Below are 15709 nucleotides of genomic sequence, written 5' to 3' on the forward strand. Positions count from 1 at the left end.
TGTGTGTGTGTGTGTGTGTGTGTAGTTTTATTTTCTCGCAGCAGTACACACAGCAAATAATTATATTTTGCACGTACAGCGAGCCTATGATTCAATCATTGTTATGCAAAAACGCAACATGAAGGGCTGCCCAATCAATAAATATAGTTACTCTCTGATCACGAAGACTCACTGGAAAATGCACAAAAGAAGCGTCCTGCAATCTTGTGTTTCTTGAAATGAAGTGTCAAGCCCCTGGGTATAAAGCTGTGTGAATTTGACACATTTATTGGCAGTTTACTATAATTCGCGGCTAAATAATATGAACATACATGCTCCTAATAATAATAATAATAATAATAATAATAATAATAATAATAATGAAGCTGGTTTCACTGCATAATGGCCCTTAATGTGGGGAAGCAAACTTTAATTAACGGGCTCGTTTACACATCTCCAGGCACATAAGCAGTGATGAGGCTGGCAACTGACAAATGGGGTCCGTTAATATTTTTTTGTTATTGAAAATACAGGGTGATGAGGTGGTCGTACTGCGAACACCTCATCACTCTGTTATTGCTGATAATTTGATACCAAGTAGCTGATGGGGCAGAAATGAAGTTCAGCGAAAAAAATAGGTGAAGAGGAAAGGGAGAATAGGTGGCTCCTGTGTGCTTTTTCGCGGCATTTGATGTCAGCGTTTTAACCATATCGTTTATTAGATGACAAACTTTAGCATGGACCGCAGGTTCACAGAGGCTACATATTCGTGCGCAAATGAACACAATTAAATAAACCACATGTGCAACGTCATACGCCATCCTTGTGTACATAATTACGAATAATACTGGACAAGGTAAGCATGAAGTTAGGAAAATTGCAATGGCAGAACGAACAATACATGGCATATTACTACGGAAGTACCATTGGTAACTCATCAGTGTATGTGCAAAATTACCCCGGTAAAAAAATGATGGAATTAAAGGATGTAAGGGAGCAGGAGGCCGACACCATTCTTGTACAACGTTTCTCTGGCAGTGCTGCTTACTTATCGTTCTCTCTGTCGAGTCTTAGTTCATTGGTAGAGCATATAAACCATGTAACGACTGCTCCCGCACTCGTTTTCTAATTGAATGGGCTATCGATGATGAACGTAAGGGAACATTGCTGGTCGCAGCGAAGGCTGGTGCTCAACCACTGAAGAAAACAGTATACTTTAGTTTCATAGTCGAGAAAATATATCTATGTAGCATAGCGATCCGCAATAAGCGTGCTTGCGGCCCGTTTCCTTTTTTTTTCTTTATTTGCGACAGAAAGTTATACTTTGGGTTTGCGCCGGTTTATGAGGCCAGTCTAACCTCACCTAGCCTAACTGAACCTAACCTAACCATGCAGCCGGGTTTCCCGGGTTTTAACTGAGAGAGCGTGCAAGTTATGCTTAATGTAAAGTTAGCGTCAGTTCGTGAAGCCTAACTTAACCTGACCTAACCTAGCCAGCTCCTTTATGCCCAGACTCCGAGTGCGACAGCAAGTTACGCTTGGTGTTTGCGCCGCTTCCCGAAGCCTCCCGTGCTCGTGCGCGCCCTTACTGATGAACTCCCGGATGCCGCCAAATATGGAGCTCTTCTTTCGGGACTGCTTCTTCGGCTCGAGCGCGCTGGCGGCCACACTGAGGTCGTCCTCGCCCGGCCGCAACTTCTTGCCGCGCTCGTAGATGGAGATCTTGCGGTCGCGCATGGCGGCTCTCCGGAGGTCCGGGTCTAGTGGCGACATGGCGTCCACGGACGCCATTCGCGACGTGGGCGTCGGTATAAGCGCTGCCCTGTTGCCCGCCTGTAGAGGCCCGGGGACGCTGTTCAGGTTCAGGTTCATGTGCACGGTTCCCCGCTGTTTGAACTTCTCGGCGATGGAGCCGGCCGGAGTCTTGCTGGTCGACGGCTGCTGCTGCTGCAGCGGTAGGCCTCGGTCCGTCGACGGCGCGGAACGCACAGCGGCGACATCTGAGCTGACGTCCGAGTACATTCTCACACTCGAGGGCGTGCTGGCCACCAAGGAATAGCGGTCCGACGGCGGTTGTGGCGTGACCGAACCCACGCTCAGGGTGCCGGCTGCCTTTGAAGGAGTCCGTCGACCTGCACCGTCCCAACGGCATCGGAACGAGAACCGGAAAAAGAAAGCAGCGGCATAGAGTTTTCCTCCGTAAAATCGCTGCAATCGTTCAGCATGCCATGGGAATGGTGAACTTGTGACAGATTGTTTTCTAATATTCGCGCTTGTGGCTTCAGGCGTTCTTGTGGCGTTATTTATCGGGCTTTACCTTCGTAAATTTCCAAGAAATCGTTCTTTCTTCTTCTGCTTTTCCTAATTTTACGAAAGCAACGAGATTCCGCGCACATGCGTCGTCGCTGCGATTTTTTTTTGGTTTTTAACTCAACGTTTTGTTGGAAATTATCGACCTAATAATTTCTGGGGTTTCGCGTGTCATAAACTCGATGTTATTATGACGCACGCCGTAGAGTGTGGGACTCTGGGTTAGTTGTGACCGCCTAGGTTTCCTTAACGTACACCCAATGCACGGTACATGGGCGTTTTTGTGTTTCGCCTCGACCGAAATGCCGCCGCAGCTAATGACCAATTTTCGAAGTCACAAACCGCTTGAAACCAGAAGGGCGAAGTTTGGGCAAATCCATGCATTATACCCGTCATATATATACCCGTCATACCCGTCACAATGCGTTGCATATTGCAATCACTCAGTTCAGCCCTTGGGCGCGGCCGGGCAGCCACCATTGAGGGTATGAACCATTGTTCATTGCTGCGCGTCTCATATGTGGGTCTTTTCTCTTTTAAGATTGCTATGTTTGTTATTAAGTTGCTTCTATTTTTATGCGTTGCATATTGCAATCACTCAGTTCAGCCCTTGGGCGCGGCCGGGCAGCCACCATTGACCTTTAGCGCAACCACGTGACGTGACGTCACGACAGCCGGAGGAAAAGCTGGGCCCCAACTCGCGCAATATGCAACGCATTCTTGGCTTAACCAAGCTAAGCCTGGCCATTTTTCATGTTGACTGCACTTCACACCTTCTTACAGCTCCCGTAGGCACTGACGTTAGAGAAACTTCTAGCAGTTTTTGTAGGAAACTCAATGGCCAATGCGCAGCCTCCGAGATCTCGCACCGGCGCACCTTGTGCAAAAGTGCGCCGTTACGATCTCGGAGTCCACGGACAACGCAAGCTCAAACGCATTGGCACCGAGCGTCACACAAACGTTTAAACGGAGCGCTCACTGTTATCCTCACTGCGTAATCATGACAAGTGAAACGCGTATCGTTGCATTTGCTTTTAGAGTCAATTTGCACCGGGCATTTGCACCGTCAAGTGATAAGAGCCGCATGCCCAGATACCTACACAAGACAAAACGCCCTGTCGCGTGCTGGTCTCGCTGCAGCCGACCTCGTTCATCCATCGCACGCTTGAGGGCAGCACAATAACAGTGCGCAGGCGTTCTGTCACGTGGTATTTTTTTCGTATTTCGCGGGATTTCATTGGAACGTGGAAAAAAAGACCACGGGAGATATATCGGGTTGGAAATAAGTTATTGATAGGTTTCTCAAGGTTCTCTACAACTCTGCGTGTCACACTTGGGGTCTGCAGCCAATATACTTAAAACGTTCTATAATTAAACACAACTAATCCTTTAATTAAGGGGAAAATAAAAAAAATAGCCTGAGTAACTATAGGCCAGTGCCAACATTATGCATTTGGTTAAACTCCCGTCTGGAGTGCGTTTCATATTGAAAAGAGAGAGAGAGAGGAAAGGGGAAAGGCAGGGAGGTTAACCAGAGAAAAAAATCCGGTTGGCTACCCTACGCTGGGGAAAGAGGGGAGGGGGAGGTAAAGTGGTAACAAAGTAGAGATAAGGAAAGGAAGGAGCATAGACACACAATCACAATCGGTCACTGTCACCGAACACTGTCATCGCACAGCACAGTGACACTTCCAGCACTATCAACATCTGTTCAGGCTACAGCCGCCTGTCCAGTTCTGTCGCCCTCAAAAACCGCAACAGTGCCCTCGTCGCCCTCTGCTGCGATGGCTTATGATGGCGGTATCTTAAAATAAGCTCCTCTGTGAGAGGTCTTTGGTCAAAGCGCGCTATCGCGGTTGCGAGTGATTGTCTCTGTAAATTATATCGAGGATAGTCACAAAGAAGGTGTTGAAAAGTCTCCTCGTTGGCACAAGTTATCTGGGGCAATCTGCATATCAGTTTTTCATCCCCGCACTGAGTTTTTTCAAATGCACGTCTTTTTGTCCGCACCGCGCAACACTGAAACGCTTTACCTGCTAATGTCCGATCTTTGTCGCATGTTAAATTCTGATTATACATCGTGAACCATTCAGTTTGCTTTGTATCTTGTACTCCTGACTCCTGCAATAGCTCTTCCGGGCTTCTGTATGCCGAAATAAATAAAATAAACTAAAAAGAAATCCGATGGCATGGTGAAATTTGGAAATTCACGGGTGTAGGAAGTGGTAAATAGTCGCCGCAGGACACCAGTTAGAAATCTTTGGCGGCGTCGTTTCCACGGCATTTGGCATAAGAAGTAAATATGAAGGTACACGACCACCAACTGGGCAAACTTTCGACCGGAAAATGGCTCGGATGTTTTGGCTCGGAGATTTGTTTTTTGTTTTTGTTTTTTAATTTTGCATCCACGTTTAGATGGAGCTTACTTAATATCAATTTCAGTCACCATCTGTCTGTGAGGCCGGTGCAGGGACTGCGGGTTTCGTGACACAGCAGCTGCCGATGAAGCCACGTCGAGCCGACACCGGACGCAAAGCATGCAAGAGGAGCAGGCTGAGTGCCATCTTGGCCGTTTGTTCTGCCCGTTAACGCGGTCCTCGACAAAAATTGGCCTTCACCTACAAGCATTGTAAACTCTGGTCTATAACTGCAGCTAAGCGATATGAAGGCGCACCTCCTTTCTTCTTCTTGCCCTTATCCGGTGGACTGTCGATCGCCACGGCGAAGACACGTGGCTCGGGCATCGGCCCGGTCCCCATGAAGCTGTATCCGTCCTCATCGCTGGGCGACGATGGAGCAGCTGTCCGTCGCAGACGAAAAAAAAAAGGAGAGAAATCGTGGCCGGACCAATCTTACGATGACCGTCGACGGTAATGCGTTTAGCATTGAATCATAATAGTGGCCCAACGTATTGTCACCGTCGAAACGCATTATATTTGACGCATGTACTGCAGCGGCGTTCATCTTTCGCGCTTCCGTAAGAACACTCGGCGCCATCTGGCGCCGCCGCCGCAAAGCCTGCGCGTAGCCTCCGAGATGCACGGCACACAGGTGCGTGCGAACGCACGAGAAACGCGTTCGCACGCACCCGGAAAGTGCGCGCCGTATATCCCCAAGAATGCGAACGCATTGAAACCCGTCAAAGGAACAGGCGGTTTAATATTGCCGCGCGAGTTTTACTCGCTTTTGCTGCGCGGGCTTTGCCATCACGTTCAGATGTCGCGAGAGAACGCGTTCGGGATATCAGATAATGCATGGTGCTTCAACGTAGTATGCAGTACCATCCAGAAAAGCGGGCGCGCGGCGTATCAGGTGCAAGCGCGCTAATTAGTGAATATATGGCATGTTATAGAATTTACCTAATCGCCACGAGAGGGTGTGCTAAATTCGATGACGCATATACAAGAACGGCCAGATGCACGCGGCCGTCGTTGTATATGACGACCGCCTACCGCACTTGTTTCTATCACCGCCGCCGGGCTACGTGTTAGTTCAGAGGGCGCACAGGTTTTCCCGATAAACTGTGCGCAGACGCTGTCACGGCTGTCTAGGGCGCAGGAGCCTTGCGCCGTCAATAAAATAAAGCGTAATCTCGCAGCAGTCTCTCAGAATCCACTACTCGACGATATGGGGCTTAAGGTTCGTGTGACGCTGGTTAACCATCCGCACTCCGTGCGGATGGTTAACCAGCGAAGCTGAAGCATGCAGTCCCGATGTTTATCGCGAAGGTTCATTAAACGACGGCTTGGTAGGTTTCCTGATCCTCGGTACGCAGTTGCTGCTTGCGCTCGTCTGCACGAGCCTGTTCTTGTGCCCGGGCTGCAGCATCGGCACGGCGTAGACGAGCTCGTTCCCGAACATGCCACATCCCCGATGCGTACCGGTAGCCGCGGGATGCGTCTACCCCCGAGGACTCGTGCGTTTGACGTTGCGCAACACACACAGGTAAGCAGTGAGTGAGTTAATAAGGGTGATAAGGATTGACGCGGGGTTATATGGGTCTCATCACGGTTGATAATAGTTCGACGCTGATGGATAAGTTGCTAAAGAGTGATAAGGGCTTTTAATGGTAGGACCAATTCAGATAATGTTAATAAGCACCGGTAAGGGTTGATAAGGGTCGGATCAAGTCCGATAAGGTCCAATAAGAGTTGACAAGGGTCAGATCATGTCCGATAAGGCTGATAAGGGTCGGGTCAAGTCCGCTAAGGTTGACCACGACCGTTAAGGATTGATAAAGGTTTATGCTGGCCGGATAAAATTTCATAACATTGATAATGTCACCGGGCTGCGTGGAGACTAGCAAGTGGCACAATGCCTACGCATACTTAGACAACGCCGAGAGGAATTTCTGCGTGACTTTTTCTGTCTCCCCCTGCCCGCCTGCCTGCCTGCCTGCCTGCCTGTCTGTGCTCCGTCACATCCGCGTGACAATATCTTACAGCCTCCCCCTTCCCTCCCCCTAAGACCTCCGAAGGGAGCACATAATCTCTGCTTCCTGTTGCGATACCGCCCAGAAAGTAAAACCGTCCTTATCAGTGCGAGTGCGAATGGTTGTACATGCCTAGTGCACATTCTTCATTCAGCTTATTTCATCTCTGCCGGCCTTGTTGACTTAGTTTATCAAGGGGCAAAGACGGTGTCCTAACGAACATTACGCTGACATGCAACATATGTTTGTTCATTTGGCGTAAAAGAACCAGCGGACATCAAAGGTAACAGTTGTACATATTCCACAGCATGATCTGGAATACGGCGTCGACCTTCAGACGTTTCTCGATCGAAAAAAAAAAGAACGCAGCACGTGCTGTATCACCGACATAGAAGTGGTACTAATATGAAATATTTTATATACGGATATCGTGATCTCGCACAAGATTACAGCAGAGCTTATATATAAGGCGTTTGGGAAGAGAAAATAACGAAGAAACAAGATTTTGCACGAACGCAAACCATAAAGTAAGAGTAAGGGAAATGGTTTTCGAACACCTCACTACCGCAGATCTTCAACTCGTATCTGACACTATGGTTCTTAAAACTTTCTTGTTTCCTGGCTGAACAACTTGGCTAATTTTAGCTGGCACACCTCATAACGCTCAGATGGCCCACGTTACCGCTTTTCCTTTTACGCTCACGATTATAGAGCGGTGCTCACTCCACTTGTTGCTGCTATAACCGTCAAACCTTTAAAAAGCGCGCACCCATTGAACTCCTCCTTCGCTTACTCTAGGAGAACCAGATGCTACATCTACGCACGCGTTATAAACAAAATGCCACTGCGAAACGCCATCGCTGCGCGCGCAAGATCTGTGCGCCTAACGATACAATGGTTCAGAAAACGAGCGTCACCTCTCGAACTCCTCGACTGAAACCTTTCCCGCTGCTCGACGAGCCTGTTCATCCGAGAGGCGACGAGGCGGTCCTCGCTTGGCGTCCTCTTGTTGTTACCCAGGAGGCCCACGCCGCTCGAGAAGCGCCGTCTGAACTTTTGCGCGTAGGCCTGCGCACGTGGCGACAATAACGAAGCACGTATATAATGTGTTGACAAAAACCTCGTATACACGGGCCATAGAATCGCACGTAAGAACGATTTAGAGCCAATCCCGACGCTAGACGTATTAACAAAGGCGGCCAGATAATGGAAAAAAAGTGTTTACCAACGATGAGATTTGTGAATTAACGTTTTTTCTTTCTTTTCTAAAATTTTAGCGAGCGCTTGTGGTGTCCAGTCCTCCCCACGTCTTTCTTTTTTTCTTTTTTTTTGCGCCCTTTTAATCTCTTTTTTCTTATTTATGAGTTCAGCCCTCTAGAATCAACGCTGAGGCGCTGTTCTTGTCGTATAGGAGACCTGATAGGCTTACTCCACCTGTAAGCAACGCCAGAGAATACCACGCACACTTTGACGATCTCTCCAGTGAACTCGCTTTTACGACCAATGTTGTTTTTGATAAGTGAAAGAAATGTGCTTTTTGTCGCATAATTAGCCCGCTGACATTCTCGCCTGCATTCCAACGCATCCGCTTCAGAAGTTTCTATATGTTGTTGCAGACGCAATATTCAAGACTCTTTCTGTTTTGTTTTGTTTTGTTTTGTTTTCCGCGCGTGCCCTGCCAGCGCGAGGTCTCGCCTGGGTTGTAACTGCGCCTCTGCAAGGGTTGCATTCCTTATGCGTTTTACGTATGCGTTTCCTTATGCGTTTCCTTATGCGTTTCCTCGCCGCATACTTATATGTCCGTTCCTCGTCGCTGAGCGGATTCTCAGCGCGCGTAATAGTCACAGAATTTTTACGTTCAATGTAAAACAAGTCGCATGTGGATATATTTCTAACAGTAGTTCTGGCCCTAGAGTTGCCTACAACAATCACTATTATAGGGGAACTCTGGCACTGCGATTGTTCGGCCACCGTGGGAATGACGGTTATTACGTGGAGCTATCCGATCTTCGCGCTTGTGGATTTACACATTCTTGTGACTTCGTTTATTGCGCTTTATCTGCCTTTATTGTCGTAAATTTCAAAGCAGTCTATGCTTGTAGAGATGCAGATGACCCCGTGAACGCGCATATTCGCTGCCAATAGGAGCGGTTCAGCCTGACGAAGTGGCCGTGCGTCCGAACGCGCTCATCGATGCAATTCATGCCGCTTGTCGACGCATGCGCTCCTGGCGCAATGGTTTCAGTATCGCACTCCCGCGCTTAGACGTCCTGTGTTGGAATCCGGCCGTTGGACAATTTCGATTGTGTCGATTCAATTATTCATAACGCATTACTTCGTTTAAAACGATGAGTTCACAAAGTCGTCTGAAACCAGTATTGTATTGTATTGTATTGTATTGTATTGTATTGTATTGTATTGTATTGTATTGTATTGGGTTTTATGGCGCATAAGCAACTCAGGCTATCATTAAGACAAATGCATGTATAGCAAGCATCATTCCCACGTTGGCTTAACCACGCCGCGTGCAGCTCCCGTAGACACTAGCGCCAGAGTTCTCGCTATCAAATTAATGTATGAAACACTGCGGTTGGGACGCCTGGCGGCTTTCTGATAGCAGATTGCGTAGAAGGTTCATGCGTCCACAACTAGGTGGCGCCAAGCGTGTAGAAGTTTGTGTGTTCTCCTCTTCAGGTCTATTCAAGTCTACATGGCGCTAGCAGCTTTTTTGGCGGCACGAAACCGCAAGGACGAACGGAGCGGAGTAGAAAATTAACCCGGGCACCTAGCCAAAGAATGCGACGCATTAAAAGAAATTAAATTCTGCGGTTGTACGTGCCATAATCTCGGTTGATTATGAGGCACGCTGTTGGTGGGGGGAAACTCCGGATCGATTTCCACCACTTGGGGTTTTCTTTACCGCGCACCTAAATTAAAGCGCGCGAGCGTTTTCTCTTGCTCTTTGACCCCATCGAAATGCAACCGCATAACGAGGCCGGGCGTCGAACCCGTGACCTCGAGACGTGGCAGTGCACCGCCATAGCCACCGGGCTACCGCGACGGGTCGAAACGCCAACTTAACCCTCGATGTTGCGCCTTCACCTCCGTCTTTAAAGAAACAGCAGTTTTTACGAAAAGGAGCACGAGGAGATGGTTACTTCCTCCTTGTACACGAAGACGCTACCTTCCAGGTAAATAGCCGCGTTATTCAAACAAAAGAAAAATGACAATTTCTTTTTTTCACATTGGTAGCATTGCCGGTCGATAAGATGGACCAACTCTGTTGTGTCTTAGTCATGCTAGTTCTGCGCATGAGCAGTATACATCCGTTCCTTCTTTCCGCTCCCACTTCCCTTCCCACTTCAGGGGATAAAAGCTATCACACGCCCCTAAATAAACGTCTTCTATGTTCGGACGGTTTGTGCCTCGTAACTGTTAAGGCCGCGTGCCGTGGAAATGCTACAAACTCGAAAGGCAGTTATTAGTCTGGACTGTCTTCCCGACCCAAGGACGTTGCAAAACCCGCCGCACCTTGAACTGCTCCTCGCGGATGACGTCGTTCTGGACCTCGGCCATGGCGCACTCGACCGTGTAGACCATGAGCACGGCGGTGAGGCTGGCGCCCAGCGCCTGCGTGAGCAGCAGCGTGCAGACGAGGAAGCCCAGCACCAGCGAGCGCACCCTGGTGCCGAAGCCCTGGAGCAGCGCGAACGAGGCACGCGTGTACAGGCTGGTGCCGTGGCGGAGGGCCAGGGCGAAGCTCAGGCCCAGGAACAGCGACAGCACCGGCTCCTGCGTGCGGCGGCGAGGGGTTGTCGCGTGACGTGCGGGTGTGTCACACACGCACGTCTGGCCGTCCATGCACGTGTCCTCACGAAAGCGCATTTTGTCAAAAATAACGTACAGCGCGAAGGACATGGACGGCGACAGACGATATACACAGCGCTGTGTGTATGTAGGCTATCGCTGTCCTTGTCCTTCGTGCTGTACGTTATTTTTGATCATGAATTACCAACTAGCCCAAGCAACTACGCTAGTTCGCATTTTGTCGCTTCGTAAGGGCTATTTCTTCTGTGCCGCATCTGTGCTGGCAGACAGATAAATAAATAAATAAATAAATAAATAAATAAATAAATAAATAAATAAATAAATAAATAAATAAATATTTCTGCAAAGAAGAAGGTATTGCACATGGTTACATACACAGGAGGACACCCCATAGCAAAAGGCTGCAAGAGGGTTTCTTCCTTCGGAGTGCAACGGGAAAAGTGAATGAAACAGAAACGATACTAATAAATGAAACAGGAGCGGTGACATATGCTGGCAGTAAACATGATAAATGGCAATATAAATTTTCTGTTATCAACTATGCTAGCGTGAGTTACATACACAAAATGATAAAGAAGTCGTTAGGTAAGCTGCTCCATAATCCATGTCGTTGCTAACTGCATCTTGGTTCTTCCATATAAACAAAAAAATAAATATGTGAGTAGAGCTGTGGAGTGACAACGTACAAGACCCTTCTCCGCAGTGATTGTGCTGGCGGCATAGCGTAGCCTATTGTCATATTGCGTCTATTTACGTTCAACGTGTAAACTATCTAATATCGGGGAAAAACAAACAAACAAACAAACAGAACAATGGAAACGGTGGAATAAAAAGAGTAAGACCACACAGCCTCCCCAATACTTACCTAATATATTTGCTTGTGGTCACGTGGTCAAGAGTGATAGAACAAGGGGTGATCTTGCAATCAACGTTTCGCTTAAATGAACTTGTGTTACGTGCTTTTCTTGGATAGGCTGCACGACAAACCATGACGTCTGCACGAGACTGCAATTATGCAGTCTGCGGCATGCCTCGTGATCGTTTCATCCCATGCTTGTGTCCGGTGCAACTGCCTTCTGCTGAGTAATGTTCTGTGGGTGGCCTCCTTGTCAACCGGTTTATCGGTTTGATTATAGGGTTTAAAGCACGAAAGCAACGCACCGGCTATTGGAGGCACTGCATCTCGGGTCCCCTGTTTAGTTTGAAGACGGCCAATCAATCCTAGAAGGACCGTATCAGTGCTTAGTGGAGGAACAAGGTTGATTTTTCATGCATGTATGATGCTTTAAGCTCGGCATCATTTATCGAGGATGCAGCGCCGTCTAGAGCATTAATTATTTACCTAATTAGTTAATACGACAATGGGAGACTGGATTGACGTCGTCGCGAATGGTTCGCATTGAAGACATCGCGGCCGGTCACCAACGCGCCCACCCGTGAATTGCGCACCAGGTCCTTTGTAGCACGACGACACCACGTGGCGGGATCGATCACTTCTCCCGTTTCGGGCCGAGCGCCAGTCAAGGAACCGTCCGAGCGCCACGCACTCACCGAAACGTATCCGCTGGCCACGTCTCCCGGCGGCATGACGTTCAAGACGGGCAGCATCAGGAGCGGCAGCAGCGAGGTGGCCACGAAGGGCACGCTCTCCAACACCCAGTACACGGCCATCAGGCAAGCGCAGTACACGTACCGCATCGCCCCCTGCCGGAAGACGCGGGAACTTGAGTCACATACACTACATACAATGTAAATAATACGAATAAAAAGCGGGTCGGATAAGTAAGACCATATGTGCTGAACAACAACAACAACAACAACAACGACGACGACGACGACGACGACGACGGAGCCGATAACAGCGATATTTCCTGCAATCGAAGTGAACAACGTAACAAGTAACAATGACATCGATTTACGCTGTCGCAGTCCTTAATAAGATATCGCAAGATAAGGTTACGAGGAGAAAGGTACAGTGCCATAATGTCAGAGGAGTTTGATTGTACACATGTTCGTTCAGAAGAAAAGCACTCTTGCCAAGAAACGGATAGGGACAACAGGAGCAATGCAAGGCGCTGGTAGGACAGCCGTGTGTAAAATCAGGTATGTGTGAATCTTATGCGCTCAGCAAACATCCTCGCTCACTTTGTTTATGACAGAGCAAGCGCAGGTGATAGTGGTAGAAAGCGATGACAAGAAAGCGCGGCGTACTCCACTGAACTTCATATCCAAAGCTAACGAAGATTTCAGGGGTGCGGAGCTTCGTTCGGTGGCAAACTTACAACGCATGTCTCTGAGGCGCACTTTTATACAAATTGTTATGCGACTCGGGGCTCGGGAGGTCACGTGCACGGTAAAGTTTGTTCTTTCTTCTTTGTAGATGACCGGATCTTTTTTAGGGTGTTAGTCGGCGTTGATGGGTCGAAGAAGGCAGGCTGGCGATTAGACTTTTGAGGATATATCGAAGCGAAACTGTTAACGTGCATCCTTTCACCCGATTCTGGAAACTGCTGTAGCAGACATGACAGACGGATTGTCAGGTGGGTTTGTGTTTGAACCTTTACGAGGTTTGCGGAAAGTATACCAGCAGAACGTAGTTTCCATGCGTACAGAGAGTTTTAGCCGATGCCGAGCCCCCATGAGCTGCCACCTTATACAGAATACCGTAGACGCGAAACACTGGTGACGTCATCACGCGACACTTGAGTTCAATTAGAGCACACAAGAAAATTGAACTGCAGCGCCTACGTTTTGCTTAGTTGCTGGCGTTACTATAAACACATCGGTTGCAAGATATATTGGCGTATAGTGACTTTATTTCCCCTCTTGAAACGAAAACATCCACGAAAAAAAAAATGGTTCGTGACATGTTGCGGTTTAGTGAATTGTCACGAGATGTCGCTAACAGCCCTGCTGCAAATGGACAAGCTAGTCACGCAATAGTTCGCGATTCTGTTGTGATAAATGAAATAATTGACATTTGCACAACCTAGACATGTGATATTGTTTTCATTCAAATGTAGGCCGATTTTTTTTCTGGTTTTTGTTTTTAGTAATGAACGAAAACCGGGATTCAGCTTAGATTCGAGAGCATGATCTGAACGCAACCGCAACGCACCGCCGACCACAGAGAGCTCGATGCCACGACGTTGAAAAAGGCGTTGCTGTCAGGACACGATGAGAAGCGGAAATAGCCATATCAAAGAAGATCGTGTAAAAGGTTCCCAAGGTTTGAGCCTTCGCTCCGAAGTTCAGAATGCTATCTACACTCCGAAATTCTTTTGACATGTCTATTTAAGTAGTGAACTGGGCCCCGGGACGATATGTAATGAAGTATGACGACCTGATAAAGCGAACACTCCGGAAGTGATCATGTGGACGATATTGTAGAACATTTCGCAGTCGAATGCCTTTTTTGTGTTATTTGGCTTGCATTCAAGGAAAGTATATTTTTTTGTGTTGCGATCTTCCAAACTGCGGTGGTTGGCTTAGAACCGAGGCTGGCATAGATTTGAACAAATAGGGCTACTCAAAAAAGGAAGAAGAAAAACTTACAGGACGAGTATTTGTGTGTAACGCGAATGTTTAAGCGTTAGCTGGTGCGGGCTTACGTTATCGCGCCAGATTTCGATCTCGCCAAATTGCTGGGGCGTCTGCAAGTTCCTGCTACCTGCATGGCATTTAAATGTAGAGGTCGTTTTATAGCATCCTGCTTTAACCTACTACGCTACTATCCGATGCTCAAGTGTTTGCGTGCTGTGCAAGCATACACTGACGCAAGATAAGCATGCCGTGATATTAAACATCACTGGTTAACGCGGCATGGCGGTAAGCACCTGTACCGCCACCGACTCACGAAGGGAAAGGCTAAGCGTGACCGCTCCGCGGCAGAACTTCCACAACACTGTGGGCGCGACCGATGGGTTCCGCCAACCGTGATGCATGGGGGTTACCAACACCATCTGATGGTGTTGCAGAAAACAGAGATTTGCGTCACGTGACGGAACTCTCCTCTCTCATTGGAGGAATTGCATGTGGTATCTTTCCCCTAATAAGAGAGAACGGGGGAATTACGAGGGATGAGAGAGGAGGTATGCGGACAACTCCGAAAACATGAAATCGAGGAACTGAGCTAAGAACAACCAATGCTTTAAAATGCATGTTCTTATGGAGTTGGAAAGAACGCAAGCCCGCTATTTACTTTGGACACGGCCTAGGTCGAAGGCAGTCCTCGTCGAAGGATGTGAGGTTTAGAACTGACCAACCTGAAGACTATGACGGATGCATCATGGACAACACGTTCAACAAAAAAAGCAGACGAGGACCAAGTGAGACACAAACGACACGTACGGGTGCCGGTGTTTGTCGTTTGTGTCTCACTTCGTCCTCGTCTGCTTAGCGCCGTAACCTTTGTTTTTAAAATCATGAACGAACTAGCTCAGCAACAAGTTTTGTTAAAACGTTCAACAAGACGTTTCTGTTGCATCTGCGTGCAAGTGGGCCATTCACGTTTACGTTTAATTTCATCCTAAAATTGTGCCGCGGCGCAGCCCAAGCGTAAGAAATAGTCCGGACGGTGCTTTGGTCTTTGTGGTTCGGCCTTTGGTCAGCTGCGCTCACCTTGTTTTCGGACATTACGAGCATGGGCGACAGGAACACTGGCGCCACATAGCTCCAGAGGAGTCGGTTGGGAAAATGCCGGCGTCGGGAGTCCGTAGACTCGGCATACGTCAGCATGGTGGCGGCGGCCTCGGGAGAAGGTGCGGCTTCGCGGCTTCCAGGCTCGCCGCAGGTGACGGCTTCTTCTTCTGCTGCTCCTCGTGGTGGTGGCTCGTGCGCACACAGCGCTGCATGACAAGAAAAAAAAAAAAGGAGGATTGCTGTGTTGTTGTTGTGCAGTTGGTTTCGTTTCTAGTTTCGGTTTCGTTGTTACGTCATACATGACGTCATAGTGGCAATAAAAAGGCTATCCGAAATTTTAACAAAGGGAGAATCTCGGAAGAAGCCCTCCACATTCTACTAAAAAACCCTCCCAGGAGGGACATAACCTTTATTTGGGTAAGAGCCCATGAAGAAGTCCCAGGCAACGAAGCCGCTCATGAGCTCGCCCGAGCACTCTACCACCGGGCAACTCTAGAGCAGCCAGTTCCAGGGATAAAA

General features: G+C 48.3%; 1 protein-coding gene across 1 annotated transcript in view; it reads right to left on the reverse strand.

Annotated features, from left to right (window-relative positions):
* The window catches only part of LOC135899877 (uncharacterized), a 105524-nt gene that overhangs the window by 14349 nt on the left and 75466 nt on the right, over positions 1-15709 (reverse strand). The window contains exons 3-8 of the mRNA XM_070533326.1: positions 15170-15396; positions 12101-12253; positions 10253-10513; positions 7639-7789; positions 4964-5089; positions 1569-2111 (exon numbers count right to left, since the gene is read on the reverse strand). Of these exons, the coding sequence (XP_070389427.1) occupies positions 1569-2111; positions 4964-5089; positions 7639-7789; positions 10253-10513; positions 12101-12253; positions 15170-15396 (1461 nt within the window). The remainder of the gene's footprint in view (positions 1-1568; positions 2112-4963; positions 5090-7638; positions 7790-10252; positions 10514-12100; positions 12254-15169; positions 15397-15709) is intronic.

The sequence above is a fragment of the Dermacentor albipictus genome, chromosome 2 (genome assembly GCF_038994185.2).
Source record: "Dermacentor albipictus isolate Rhodes 1998 colony chromosome 2, USDA_Dalb.pri_finalv2, whole genome shotgun sequence".
Classification (NCBI taxonomy): domain Eukaryota; kingdom Metazoa; phylum Arthropoda; class Arachnida; order Ixodida; family Ixodidae; genus Dermacentor; species Dermacentor albipictus.